This window comes from Brienomyrus brachyistius, chromosome 4 (assembly GCF_023856365.1).
Source record: "Brienomyrus brachyistius isolate T26 chromosome 4, BBRACH_0.4, whole genome shotgun sequence".
In the NCBI taxonomy this organism is placed as follows: Eukaryota; Metazoa; Chordata; class Actinopteri; order Osteoglossiformes; family Mormyridae; genus Brienomyrus; species Brienomyrus brachyistius.
In genome coordinates, this window is record NC_064536.1 from 13841857 (window position 1) to 13854165 (window position 12309).

The window sequence follows — 12309 nt, forward strand, 5'->3', positions numbered from 1 at the left end:
ACTCTACTCCTGGCCACCTGTTGGCCCCACCCACAGTGACCACACCCACAGTCCACCCTGACTCCGCCCACTACTCGGCCTCCTCACTCAACACATTGAACTTGAGCACATATACAAACCCACACTTAATCTGGTTTCTTGCCCAGGGACCCCATCTGCTACTTCTCTAGCTGGCAGCGTCTGCTATTATTATCGGGATTACATGGGTTGGTTTATAATTCTCCCCCACGCTAATGTTCTGTAGCCATGGAAACTGCCCCCCCATATTGGCATTTTCTTCCTCCCATGCTTTTCTCAGGGGATCCTGAGGATCCACTTCCTGGAGGCGCAAGACCTGCTGGGCAAAGACAAATTCCTGCGGGGGCTGATCAAAGGGAAGTCGGACCCCTACGGCGTGGTTCAGATTGGGAACCAGCTCTTCCAGAGCAAGACCATCAAAGAGACCGTCAACCCCAAGTGGAACGAGGTCTACGAGGTATGCAAGGCCTGTGTGGTCAGGCAAGCGTTTCAACCCGAAAGAAATCTGTGAGATTTCACCATCTTGGAGTTGTGAAGCTGGCTTCCTAGTGGAACATGACCTAAAAAGGGATGAAGGGAAGAAAACGACCAGTGGCTCCCTGGGGGCTGGAAATATCATCTGCAGTGAAGCATAAGAGCTGCTTCCCCCTTAATGAGCTGGTGCCTGAGAGACCTTCCGTTTGTGGAGGTGTCCTGTTTGCTGTCTGTCAGCCTCTCTGTTTGTGTAGGTGTGCTGTGTTCTGTCTGCTGGGCTCTCTGCCCGCCACCATACACACTCTCTGTGCTGTGGGGCTCTCTGCCTGCCACCTGTCTCTCTCTCTGTCCTGTCGCACTCTCTGCCCGGCACCCATCACGCTCTCTGTCCTGTTGCACTCTCTGCTCGGCACCCATCACGCTCTCTGTCCTGTCGCACTCTCTGCTCGGCACCCATCACGCTCTCTGTCCTGTCGCACTCTCTGCCCGGCACCCATCACGCTCTCTGTCCTGTCGCACTCTCTGCTCGGCACCCATCACGCTCTCTGTCCTGTCGCACTCTCTGCCCGGCACCCATCACGCTCTCTGTCCTGTCGCACTCTCTGCCCGGCACCCATCACGCTCTCTGTCTTGTCGAGCTCTATGTATGACTCCCATTGCACTTTTTGTCCGACACCCACTGTGCTCTGTCTGCCGTCTGTCGCACTCTCTTCCAACCGCCCCTCGCGCTCTCTGTTCTGTCTCGCCCTCTGTATGCCGTCTGTCGCACTCTCTTCCAACCGCCCATCGCGTTCTCAGTCCTGTCTTGCTCTCCGTCTGTCGCACTCTCTTCCAACCGCCCATCGTGCTCTCTTCCAACCGCCCATCGCGTTCAGTCCTGTCTCGCTCTCCGTCTGTCTCACTCTCTTCCAACCGCCCATCGCATTCTCAGTCCTGTCTCGCTCTCCGTCTGTCTCACTCTCTTCCAAGCGCCCATCGCATTCTCAGTCCTGTCTCGCTCTCCGTCTGTTGCACTCTCTTCCAACCGCCCATCGCGTTCTCAGTCCTGTCTCGCTCTCCGTCTGTCGCACTCTCTTCCAACCGCCCATCGTGCTCTCTTCCAACCGCCCATCGCGTTCTCAGTCCTGTCTCGCTCTCCGTCTGTCTCACTCTCTTCCAACCGCCCATCGCATTCTCAGTCCTGTCTCGCTCTCCGTCTGTCTCACTCTCTTCCAACCACCCATCGCATTCTCAGTCCTGTCTCGCTCTCCGTCTGTCTCACTCTCTTCCAACCGCCCATCGCGTTCTCAGTCCTGTCTCGCTCTCCGTCTGTCGCACTCTTCCAACCGCCCATCGCGCTCTCTTCCAACCGCCCCTCGTGCTCTCAGTCCTGTCTCGCTCTCCGTCTGCTGCCAATCATGCTCTCTGTCTGCCATGCATCCCATTCTCTGTCCCATACTGGTCTCCGTCCTGTTGGTTTCACTGTCCCCTGCCCATCCTGCTGTCCTCTTCAAAGTCCTGATGGCAGAAAAGCGCGGTTTTGGACTGTCTTCATTAGCTGACGTTAACCCTCCCTGCAGGCCCTCGTGTACGAGCACTCGGGACAGCATGTGGAAATCGAGCTTTTTGACGAGGACCCTGACAAAGACGACTTCCTGGGAAGGTACAATGTTACTGTATCATTTTCCCCATTTGTTTTCATTGATATGGTTTTCCTTACATCAGCCTTGCCATGCAATTAATACTTTTTTTTTTGTCTCTTGCAGTTTAATGATTGACATGACAGAACTACACAAGGAGCAGAGGGTGGATGAGGTGAGGGTTACGGAAATCCTATTAGAGAACGTTCATGCGAGTAAAAAAAAAAACATTAAGTTTATATCCCAGCCGTTTGTTGCAGCTGAACATCCAGATACAGGAACCTTCTGCTGGGTAGAACTACGAATCGTTTAACTACTACGCCCCCTGCTGCCTGAATAAGGAGCGGCAGCCTCTGGAGACATTTTTAAGCTCTCCTGCCATTCTCCCTTTCCAGTGGTTTGAGCTAGATGAAGTCTCCACTGGGAAACTTCACCTGAAGCTCGAGTGGCTCTCCCTCCTGCCCACGCCGGAGAAGCTAGACCAGGTGAGGTTCCCACTGGCTGAGATGCGCCGCCAATCGCGGCAGAGAGGGCGGCGCCACTGCTCACCCTCAGGCGGAGCTCGGTGGCTTCGGGTGCAGGCTGCTCCGGAGCGGCTGCGGTGTAGCCCCTGAGGTTATTTTTGGGGGCTTCCTGTCTGGCAGTGCGCTCCAGCTGTGCGTGGGTCAGAAAAACACCACACTGCTTGGAGTGCCATGTGGTAACGTCCCCCCCCCCCCGCACCCCAAATTATTCTCCCTGCAGGTGCTGACGAGCATCAAGGCGGACAGAGGGCAGGCCAACGACGGCCTCTCCTCTGCGATTCTGCTCATTTACCTGGACTCCGCTCGTAACCTCCCTGTGAGTACGCCCCCCCCCCCCCCCTCCCCCCCCAGGCGATGCCTTTTTATCCCTGTATCTAATTGCCAAGTGGTTTGTGATGGGAGGAAGGTTTCAGCATTAGATCTGTATCAGTGTAATTATCGCTAATACCTTCATGTTTCTGGTTAATTTGAATGCTTTTTTTGGGGCTTCCTGAGCATTAAAAGAATTGCGTATCTGGTATGTGGTCTTGCGATGCGCATCTCTGTGTGTTTCCGTGTTTTCGTGTGTCTGCCTAAAGTGAGCCCTATCAGTTTATTAATGTTTAATAAATTGAGTCCCAGTGGCAGCGTGCTAAGTGTACTCAAGCCGCCGCCGTTCGGGTTGAACCTCACACAGAGCGCTAAGCTGAGGAACGACTTGGGTTCATCTCCCAAGTGACTAGGAATGTCACCCCCCAGAGCTGGAACCCCTGTTCATGACTATGACATCACAGCCCTACTAAGGGGGCGGGGAGAAGGGGGGATCACACCACTGATCGTGGCAAAAAATAAATGCGGCAACAAACAAAGCCAGTACTACACCTCTCTGCACCACATGGTTGTTAGTTCCAGCCCAACGATGAGCCCTTCTGTCACACCCTAATACTGAATTCCACTAGTGAAATTCTCAGCTGTACGAATGAATAAAAATTTCAGGTTGCTTCAGTATATTACCTAAAGATGCAAATAATTAAAATTCAGTGTTTAACACACTAGAACATCTTTCGCAGTCAAAGTTCCCTCGTTGCACAGAAACATGAGGCTAGCATGGATTGTGGACCAGCAGTGCTAAACGCTAACGCGAAGCATGTACCTGAGCGAAACGCAGCTACACACTCTGCCCATCCCGGGTTCGGCCTCCCGCCGGCATTGTCAAGTCCCACGATGCATTTCACCCAGCGCGTGCTTCCCCTTGCCCTTTCCGTGGGTGACCTCATCCTCACGCCGCGTCCCCCCCATCGCTAAGGGTCCCGCTCCTTCCCCTAACCCTGAATCTCGTTTTTGGACTTGCCTCCACCCCCCCCCCACCCACCCGTTTTCCAGCCCAGCTTCCAACGGCCAGACATTCATCACGACAGGTCTGCATGTCGTGTTCCGTGTACAGATACGCACACGTTAATGCATGTAAGGTGTCCCCTACAGCGATGCTTTCTGTGTTTAGCGCAGGGCAAGCTTCAGCGGTGACTGTGGGGGCGGGGCTTTCTCGTCTCCTAGTCCCATGATTCTCTGCTTTCTTCTCTCCATTTCCTTCCCTTTAAGAGTGTCTTCGAAGGCAGCTTTGGCAGTGGATACTTAAAAGAGAGGAGAGCTTCGGGCCTAGTCTTTTGTGAGAATACTACCTCACTCTATAGAACGTTATTTGTGAGTCTCCTGGAATTTTGCCTTTTAGCATTAGCCGAAGTGTGATTGGGTGTTGTCGTGGCAACCGAAACAACAAGGATGTTTGCGAGAGGAAAAAAAAAAAAAACGCATGTGCGAATGCCTCTGCTGCACGGTTGAGATGCTTAACACGGCTGAACATGCACAGTGCTTTCAAAGCCAGCAGCATTTCAGCGGTGTTTACCTGCCTGTAGTTCGGTAATGCTGTGAACTTATCGGCGGAAGCCATGTAGGTAAATTTGGGGAAAAGGAAAAAAAAAACAGGCTTTTTTTAAAAGGATAAATATGACCCTTCTAGTCTGACCTCTCTCTGGACCATGTCATCATAATTCCTTCATCTCATTGGCTGTATTTTTTTCCCCCCATCCTGCTGCTGCTGCTTCTGTCCTATCAGCTGCCTAGCATTCCGAGCAAGCCCACTGCATGCTGGGTAAGGCCTCTCTGTGCACACATAACCCCTCTGCGAATTCCAGACATAACATGCATGCCTGAAATGTCCAGTGTGGCCCACACCACCTCCCTGTACATTCCATTAAGTCCTTTTGTTCCACAGTTTGAGCCATTAACCACATACAGACTGAGCTAAGCGGGCATCCCTCCGTCACGTGATTCATTTAGGCTGTTGTTATTTGTGAATTTTATTTACTTTTATTATCACTGTCAGACTTCATCAGGTGTTGCACACAGTCTCTCCTCCTGGGTCAAGCTGTCATTCTGGGAAGAGCTAGGAGTTTGTACACCCCAGCTTTATCTGAACCAACCCAACCTACACAAGTCCAGTTATTTTTGTGGGAATCTCATCTCACCCTGACAGCAGAGACTCAAAACCCTCTAATCATTCCTGTTCCTCGCCGCTGAACCCGCCATCGCATCTCTGTCTCGTCCTCTCGCTGTTCTGTGTTGTTTCCTTTACTTTGTACCTGTTTTCGGTGCTGGGGGGTGGGTGTTTTGTGTCTGGGAGGGGGGGTGCTTTAACTCCATAACCATGTCAATGTGTGTGTCTGTGTGTCCGTCTCTGTGGCCTGGGTTTGACGTACGTCCCTCATCTCTGCATGCCTAAATAACCTGGTGTGTTCATTCTCTCCTGCCTGGAAAGCGCAATCCGTTAGAGTTCAACTATGACGGGTTGAAGAGAAGCTCAGTCAATAAGGCCCTGAAGGTAAAGTACCAGCACACACATGTGGGCCTGAACCAAGGCATACAGAACACGGCACTCCCTGCAAGCGTTCCTTATGACGGGACGTGACGGCACCCTCGCTACCAAACTGACACACTGTGACCGTGCACCGTGACCATGATAACCACACACTGTCACAACATGGTACCCTATGACTACACACACTTTATCATGATGTGACCAGCTATGACCACACGCTATCATGATGTGCTATGGTCACTAAGACCACACACTGTCATGACATGACACACTATGACCACACGTTGTTCATGACATGAAACACTAAGACCACACACTGTGATGACATGGCACACTATGACCACACACTGTCATGACATAACACACTGTCATGACACGGCATGCTAAGACCACACACTGTCATGACACGGCATGCTAAGACCACACACTGTCATGACATGACAGACTATGACCACACACTGTCATGACACGACACACTAAGACCACACACTGTCATGACACGGCACGCTATGACCACACACTGTCATGACACGGCACGCTATGACCACACACTGTCATGACACGGCACGCTATGACCACACACTGTCATGACACGGCACGCTATGACCACACACTGTCATGACACGGCACGCTATGACCACACACTGTCATGACACGGCACGCTATGACCACACACTGTCATGACACGGCACGCTATGACCACACACTTAGCCCTAATGTGTCGCTACGACTGTACATGTCAACATGACACTTGGCGATTGCACTGGTGCTCTTGACCTGACCCCGTCACCACCCACCCAGTACACACTCGTCCATCTTTTGCGTTTCCCTCAGGCACGTTGATCAGTAAGTTTCTTCCCTTGTGCAGATCTGACCATGAGTAACTAACACTCTTCTTTAGGACAGTATGTGAGGCAGGTTGTGCATTTCTTTGACCAGCTTGTATGTTAACAGAACCAACTAAAACCTCTTAACGCCTGTGAACTGAATCTGTGTTCCATGCTGTATATCTAACCATCCTAATGGAATAACCTTCAAGCTCTTGATATGAAAAACTGACTTGCTGGGTCTTAGTAGGGCATGTATACAATCTATCCAGTTTGCCTGGTTTTATCCAGTTTTATTCCTCCTTGTCCCAGTTTGATCTCCCGTTTGATTTGACCGTAGAGGTTTTGCCAAGGTTCATGGGCCCAGGTAATAAAATGATTAAAATACTTCTCCGGGCTTTTTCCTCCTATCCACGTTCTGGGATGTTACGAGAGCTAAATTTACCTCCTCGGCTGACATGCGAAGGAATCACCATGGGGTTTATTGACTGGTGTAGTTCTTATGTCATTCATCCAGTCAGCCTGGAAACGGAAGGATTCCAGAAGTTTCTGCCGAACGTTCCGTTTGCCGCAGGTGGCAGGCGACCACAGCTGGCTAGACGAACGTGTCGACATTAAGTCGCCTATAATGTCGTACTCCGGATATATTGGTATATACATAGTATGTATTTAGTTTGTATACATGTATATATGGAATCAATATATTTGTCGTCGTCACGAGTTCTGTGGTATATTTAGATGCAATCAATCTCACTCCTGAGAGTCCAGCATTTGTCAGACTAATTTAATTGGGAGGGCTTCCAGAGATCTGACAGGAATTAATCCCCACATCGATCCAAGTCAGTCATCTCAAAGTCATTTCAAACAATTAAGGACAGTAAAATTAGCCTGTAAGTGCTGCTCCTTGGGTGCATCTAGGAAGACGGCAAGCAGCCGATTGTCTGATGCCGAGTAGCTGATGAGTTTCGGCAAAGCGATTTCCTTCACAACACTCCCGTTCGCCTTCGCGTGAAATGGCTAATGGCCCGAGGTCCGTGAGGCATCGTGAGGCCCGTTGAACTCTGGCTGCCTTGTTTTGTTCTAGTAGCTTGCATGGCGGCCATTTTGAAATTACGTTCATTTGTTTTAACCTCCAGTCCGGCAAGAAGGTGAGCAGCGATCCCAACCCATTCGTCCAATTTACTGTTGGACACAAAACGTTCGAGAGTAAGGTGAGTGGGTCCTGAGGGCATGGGAGGAGGGGGCACCCCCTTCCTGTGTCTAATGTCGCTGCGCTTTTTGGCTCCACTGTACAGGCATAATACATGTGACCTTCTTATCCTGTCGTAGACTCGACACAAGACCAATGAGCCGGTGTGGGAGGAGGCTTTTACCTTCCTTATACACAACCCCAGAAGTCAGGAGCTGGAGGTGGAGGTACAGGAATGTGTGTGTGTGTGTGTGTGTGTGTGTGTGTGTGTGTGTGTGTGTGTGTGTGTGTGTGTGTGTGTGTGTGTGTGTGTGTGAGCAATCATACTAGGGTACTGTGTGCCTATATCTTCATATTCCATGTCACTACGCCTTCCTGCCTCAGCGAACGACAACGTGGATGTCTCTATCTGCAAGTGACATTAATCTGGCCTCGTGCATCTCTCTCCAGGTGAAGGACGATAAGCACGCCTGCTCCCTGGGCACCTTGTCTCTCCCCCTGCGCCCCCTGCTGGAAGCTGAGGACATGACACTTGACCAGCGGTTCCCCCTCTGTAACTCGGGGCCTGAGTGCACACTGAAAATGAAGGTGGTGCTGAGGGTGAGGAAGAAGGGCCGCGCATGGACACCCGAGCTCTATGGGTTAGGAGGGTGCCTGTGATCAGAAGGTCGCTGGTTCAATGCCCATGGATGGCAGAGTGATGTCACCATAGGGTCCTCAAATGAGGCTTTTAAGCCCAGTCGCTGCAGGGACCGGCTGATCCTGCCCTCTGATCCACTCCCGTGTATCACTTTGGAACAAAACCAAGTTTAACAATTCATGTTTTTAAAGCTACATACGCTTTCAGTGAGGGACTAAAACCAAATGCAAAGGCAAAAGTAGAAGAACATCCAGTGTTGATAAGAAAACAATATAGACAAATGAGGGGTGTGTGTGTTCAGGTCTCTGCCTACAAAAGCAGATGAATCCATACTTGTGTATTATAGCGTGTGAAGCGTTTTCCTTGTTCACATCCAGGTTCTCTGCCTGGAGAAGCTTCACCCATCGGACCAGCCGTCCTCGGTCCAGGTGAGGAAGGCCAGCGTCAGTGTCAATGCCGGTGACAAGACAGGTGGGGTTAGTGGCAGAAAGGAGCAGCCCCCCACCCCGGTGGCCAAGTCAACCGCAAGCAGGACGCCGGACTCCGTGGCGGCCCCCCCGACCCCCGCGGCGGCGCCTCCCACCTGCAACCCGGAGCGGCAGGCGCCGGAGTGCCCGGGTAGCCCCGCCCAGCTGGCCAGGGCGGGCTTAAGCTCCTCCAGCCTGGCCGTCTCGGGCTCCCAGACCCAGCTGGCCGCCAAGGAACCCACTCCTAGCATCGCCTCCGACATCTCCAACCCCTTCGCCACCCAGGAGCTGCAGCAGAGGCTGCGGCAGCTGCAGAAGTACGCCCCCCGCCCCCCCCCCAGCAGGGTGCAGCTGTTTAAAGGGTCGACTCACTTTTAAATTCATGCAGTTGGTTATCTTTAGACGGAGGACTCTCTCTCACAACTACGTCAGGATGTATTTATACAATACACAGGATCGCTAAATTGATGACAACTTCTCAGAGCTGTGCTGGGCTTCAGCCAGTATCTGCTGGCTTTGTGTGGGACGGTGGGCATGGCGATAACATCTTCTTTCCTCCCACAGTGGTTCCGCCCCCAACCACTTCCCCCTGGGCGAGGTGCAGCTGACAGTGAGACACAGCTCCCAGAGAAATAAGCTGATGGTAGTAGTGCATGCTTGCAGGTGAGTCTGCCTGCAGGGGGCGCCAGTCTCCCGAGGCAAAGCCCTGAACGTGACTCTAAGCTTAGTTTTGGTTCACGCAGGAACCTCATCGCCATCACGGAGAGCGGCTCGGACCCCTACGTGCGTTTGTACCTGCTTCCCGACAAGCGGCGTTCCGGCAGGAGAAAAACCCACACCATAAAAAAGACGCTGAACCCAGTGTATGACCACACGTGAGTGCCGGCCCTCACGGGAAGCCGTGGGTCACCTCCGTGAATGATCGCGGTTTTTACCCACCTGTTTCGGGTTCACTGATGCCTCCTGCAGGACAGTGGCTGAACAGCAGTTGTGTCTTTGCTTGTTGGCAGGTTTGAGTTCAGCGTCTCTCTAGCGGAGCTCCACAGGAGGCCCCTGGACGTGGCTGTCAAAAATGGGGGCGGGCTGCTGTCCAAACACAAGGGGCTTCTGGGAAAGGTACGTCCTCCGACAACCGCAGTGCCCCCTAGTGGCAATAACCCAAACTGTCCTTCTGTAATGTGGCAACTTTTAACTATGGAAAATATCCCCGTTTGCAGGTGCTGGTTGATCTGATGTGTGACGACATCTCCAAAGGCTGGACTCAGTGGTAATGCAGCCTTTCCCACTGGCATCCGTCAGCTGCCGTGTGCTGCTGAATGGAACATGGTCACAGGCTGAAATAGGGTCTTCTATATAAGCTGAATTTTAATTGCTTAAATGGTGCAGAAGATGAGAGTAACACCAGTTTAGTATTGTATTTTTCTATGCCTGTGGTAACAACAATAAAAAAAAGAAATAAAAACACTACGCAATATTAAAACGACATGTATGTAACCGTGCTGAAACAGCGTCGACCTGCACAGAAGCGAAGGTAGCAGATTCTTATGAAGCAGCTTAATCTTCAGATTTTGGGTGCTAGGTTTTATTGCCCCCTGCTGGATGATACAGGGGCCGCATGCTGCAGAGTTTTAGCATCAACCCCGATCATAACTAGCAAAGTGGGATCGATCGGTACATTGTTAATTATAAGTAATAGTTTGTTTCCATTTTTTTCTCCCGCTTCAGGTTTGAGCTGACGGAGGATGGCTCGAGAAGAACACTTGATACTTAAAGGAGTGTTACGGGGATGGGGGAGGGACTCGTCATATAACTTTGTTCCGTTTTTACAAACATCACTGATGTAACAACCTATTCTAAAGTGTTACATTTTAGCCATCACGATCATTGTTATTTAACAAGCGAAGCCTAATTTTCCTTTTATATAATTATACCTTTATAAATGTCCCTGTTTACCCCCGATTTTTGCTAATGTTTTGTGTGCAATAGGTAAAAAAAGGAAGAGTGTGGTACCCAAGAACGGGTCTTCATTTCAAAGCAATGATGTTCAGGATATATGGAGAGATCGCGCTACCTGTGGTCCGCGTACGGCGTGTAATCAGCGGGGGTGTTCAGTGTTACCTGATGAGCTGTATCAAGTATTTTTTAAGAAGGAAAATTTACATTGTGCTTTTGAATGAACGGAATTAAAAGAAAAAGGGGTTTTTGAACCCAGTCTGGTCAGCTGGCGCAGGCCGGTTTTACGATCTGTCAAAGACAACCAAAGAGGCAAGTTTTTCATCGTGTTTCCGGTGCCATTCGAAGCCAAATGCATCTGTACGTCGTGCTTTATATTCCTCTCGTGTATTAAATTTAATTCTCGTATCGGTATGTTTTTACCTTCATTTTTTTGTTTGTTTGTATTATACGCATAAGAGTCCTTACGCAATACTGCGATTGGACATCAAATTATTCTGCTTCCATTTTTTTCACATGGCCGTCCATCTCAGAAATCAGCCAGGAGCTTTTTATTCCAATATGGATGTTATTTTGTAGTAACGGTCTCACTGCGGATTTAGTTAAGCGCACGTACTTTACGCACACTTCATATTTAATACGACCTCGCCGCACTGCATGCAACATGCCTTCTGAGTGAGGTATTACGTTGATCTGTGTGTATCGACGGGGTTCACTGCTGTAGTTGTCACAAAACACATTAATTACGTGAATGTTTTTGAACGCGTATCCGGTATCGATGTCAAGTATCTCTGTAAGGTATAATCAGAATGACAATCGGGACTACAGAGAAGGTTTCGGACAGTTTCATGTTTTAAATGGACCACGTCATTTTATGATGTCGTTACCAGAACTTTGAATATTCGCTCGCCTTTTTCCTTTCTCTAAAAGGGAACTCATGAGAATGAAAGTTGTCTGTTTGGTATTTTCCTACTTCCACAGCAAGCTGATATGCCTCTGTAACTTATTTATCTGGTGCCTTAAAAATGACTATTCAGATATGTAAAGACGCTTTTAAGGTTTCTGTACTTGAGAATGTCTCCTCAAAAGCTTTTAAATAAATAAAGAGCTATTACTGTACTTAGGCACTGGGCCTGTATGCTGTTTTTGTAATTTGAGGTTATTCCTGTAAGTGTCATGTGCTTTAAATCCTGCCCGACGTAAAAACAGGCCACATCCAGCAGTGAAGACGCCAGTGGCCAGTGCTGCAGCTGGAAGCTTCCAGACCTGGGTTTGCAGTCTCAGCTCCAGGATCTGTGCATAGAGTTTGCATGTCTGCTGAAGCCTTGTGGGTATGTGAGCTGTTGGGTCTAAATTGCAAATGGGGCATGCAGCTGTGTCTCCTTTGCATAGAGGGATGGACTCCAGGGATACCGTGTCCCTTTCCTGGGTCAATGGTTGCTGGGGGGGGGGGGGGGGGCTTGGCTAGAGATTTTGGACCCCATACTATGGGCCCATAATCTGAACTAATCCAGTTTTTTCCAGATTTTCAAGGGCCTCTACCACTGAGGAGCCCTTACAATTAAAATTGTCATAATTTACTCCCGCCCTCCCGCTTTATGGTGCCCCTGATGGGACATAATTATAAACATGTGAATTCTCTTTACACCTCCCCCAGCTTGTTCTCTTTAGGTGAGAGCAAACTGGCAGCCACCCGTAGCAGCACCCAGGGAGCTGGGGGTTAAGGGCCTTGCTCAAGGACCCA

General features: G+C 50.2%; 1 protein-coding gene across 5 annotated transcripts in view; it reads left to right on the top strand.

Moving 5' to 3' along the window:
• Positions 1-11689, top strand: part of LOC125740044 (extended synaptotagmin-2-like) — a 30446-nt gene extending 18757 nt beyond the window's left edge. Inside the window, exons 9-24 of one of the 5 annotated variants that reach the window (XM_049010734.1) lie at positions 299-475; positions 2052-2134; positions 2238-2286; positions 2507-2596; positions 2856-2951; positions 4214-4315; positions 5430-5492; positions 7453-7527; positions 7646-7732; positions 7956-8105; positions 8523-8929; positions 9177-9275; positions 9356-9487; positions 9623-9728; positions 9830-9879; positions 10338-11689. In XM_049010734.1, coding sequence (XP_048866691.1) covers positions 299-475; positions 2052-2134; positions 2238-2286; positions 2507-2596; positions 2856-2951; positions 4214-4315; positions 5430-5492; positions 7453-7527; positions 7646-7732; positions 7956-8105; positions 8523-8929; positions 9177-9275; positions 9356-9487; positions 9623-9728; positions 9830-9879; positions 10338-10383 — 1812 coding nt within the window. In that variant the 3' untranslated portion in view covers positions 10384-11689. Of the gene's footprint in view, positions 1-298; positions 476-2051; positions 2135-2237; positions 2287-2506; positions 2597-2855; positions 2952-4213; positions 4316-4727; positions 4764-5429; positions 5493-7452; positions 7528-7645; positions 7733-7955; positions 8106-8522; positions 8930-9176; positions 9276-9355; positions 9488-9622; positions 9729-9829; positions 9880-10337 lie in introns of all 5 variants that reach the window. The other 4 variants (XM_049010736.1, XM_049010735.1, XM_049010737.1 and 1 more) reach the window with 4 other exon arrangements.
• The last annotated feature ends 620 nt before the right edge of the window (positions 11690-12309 follow it).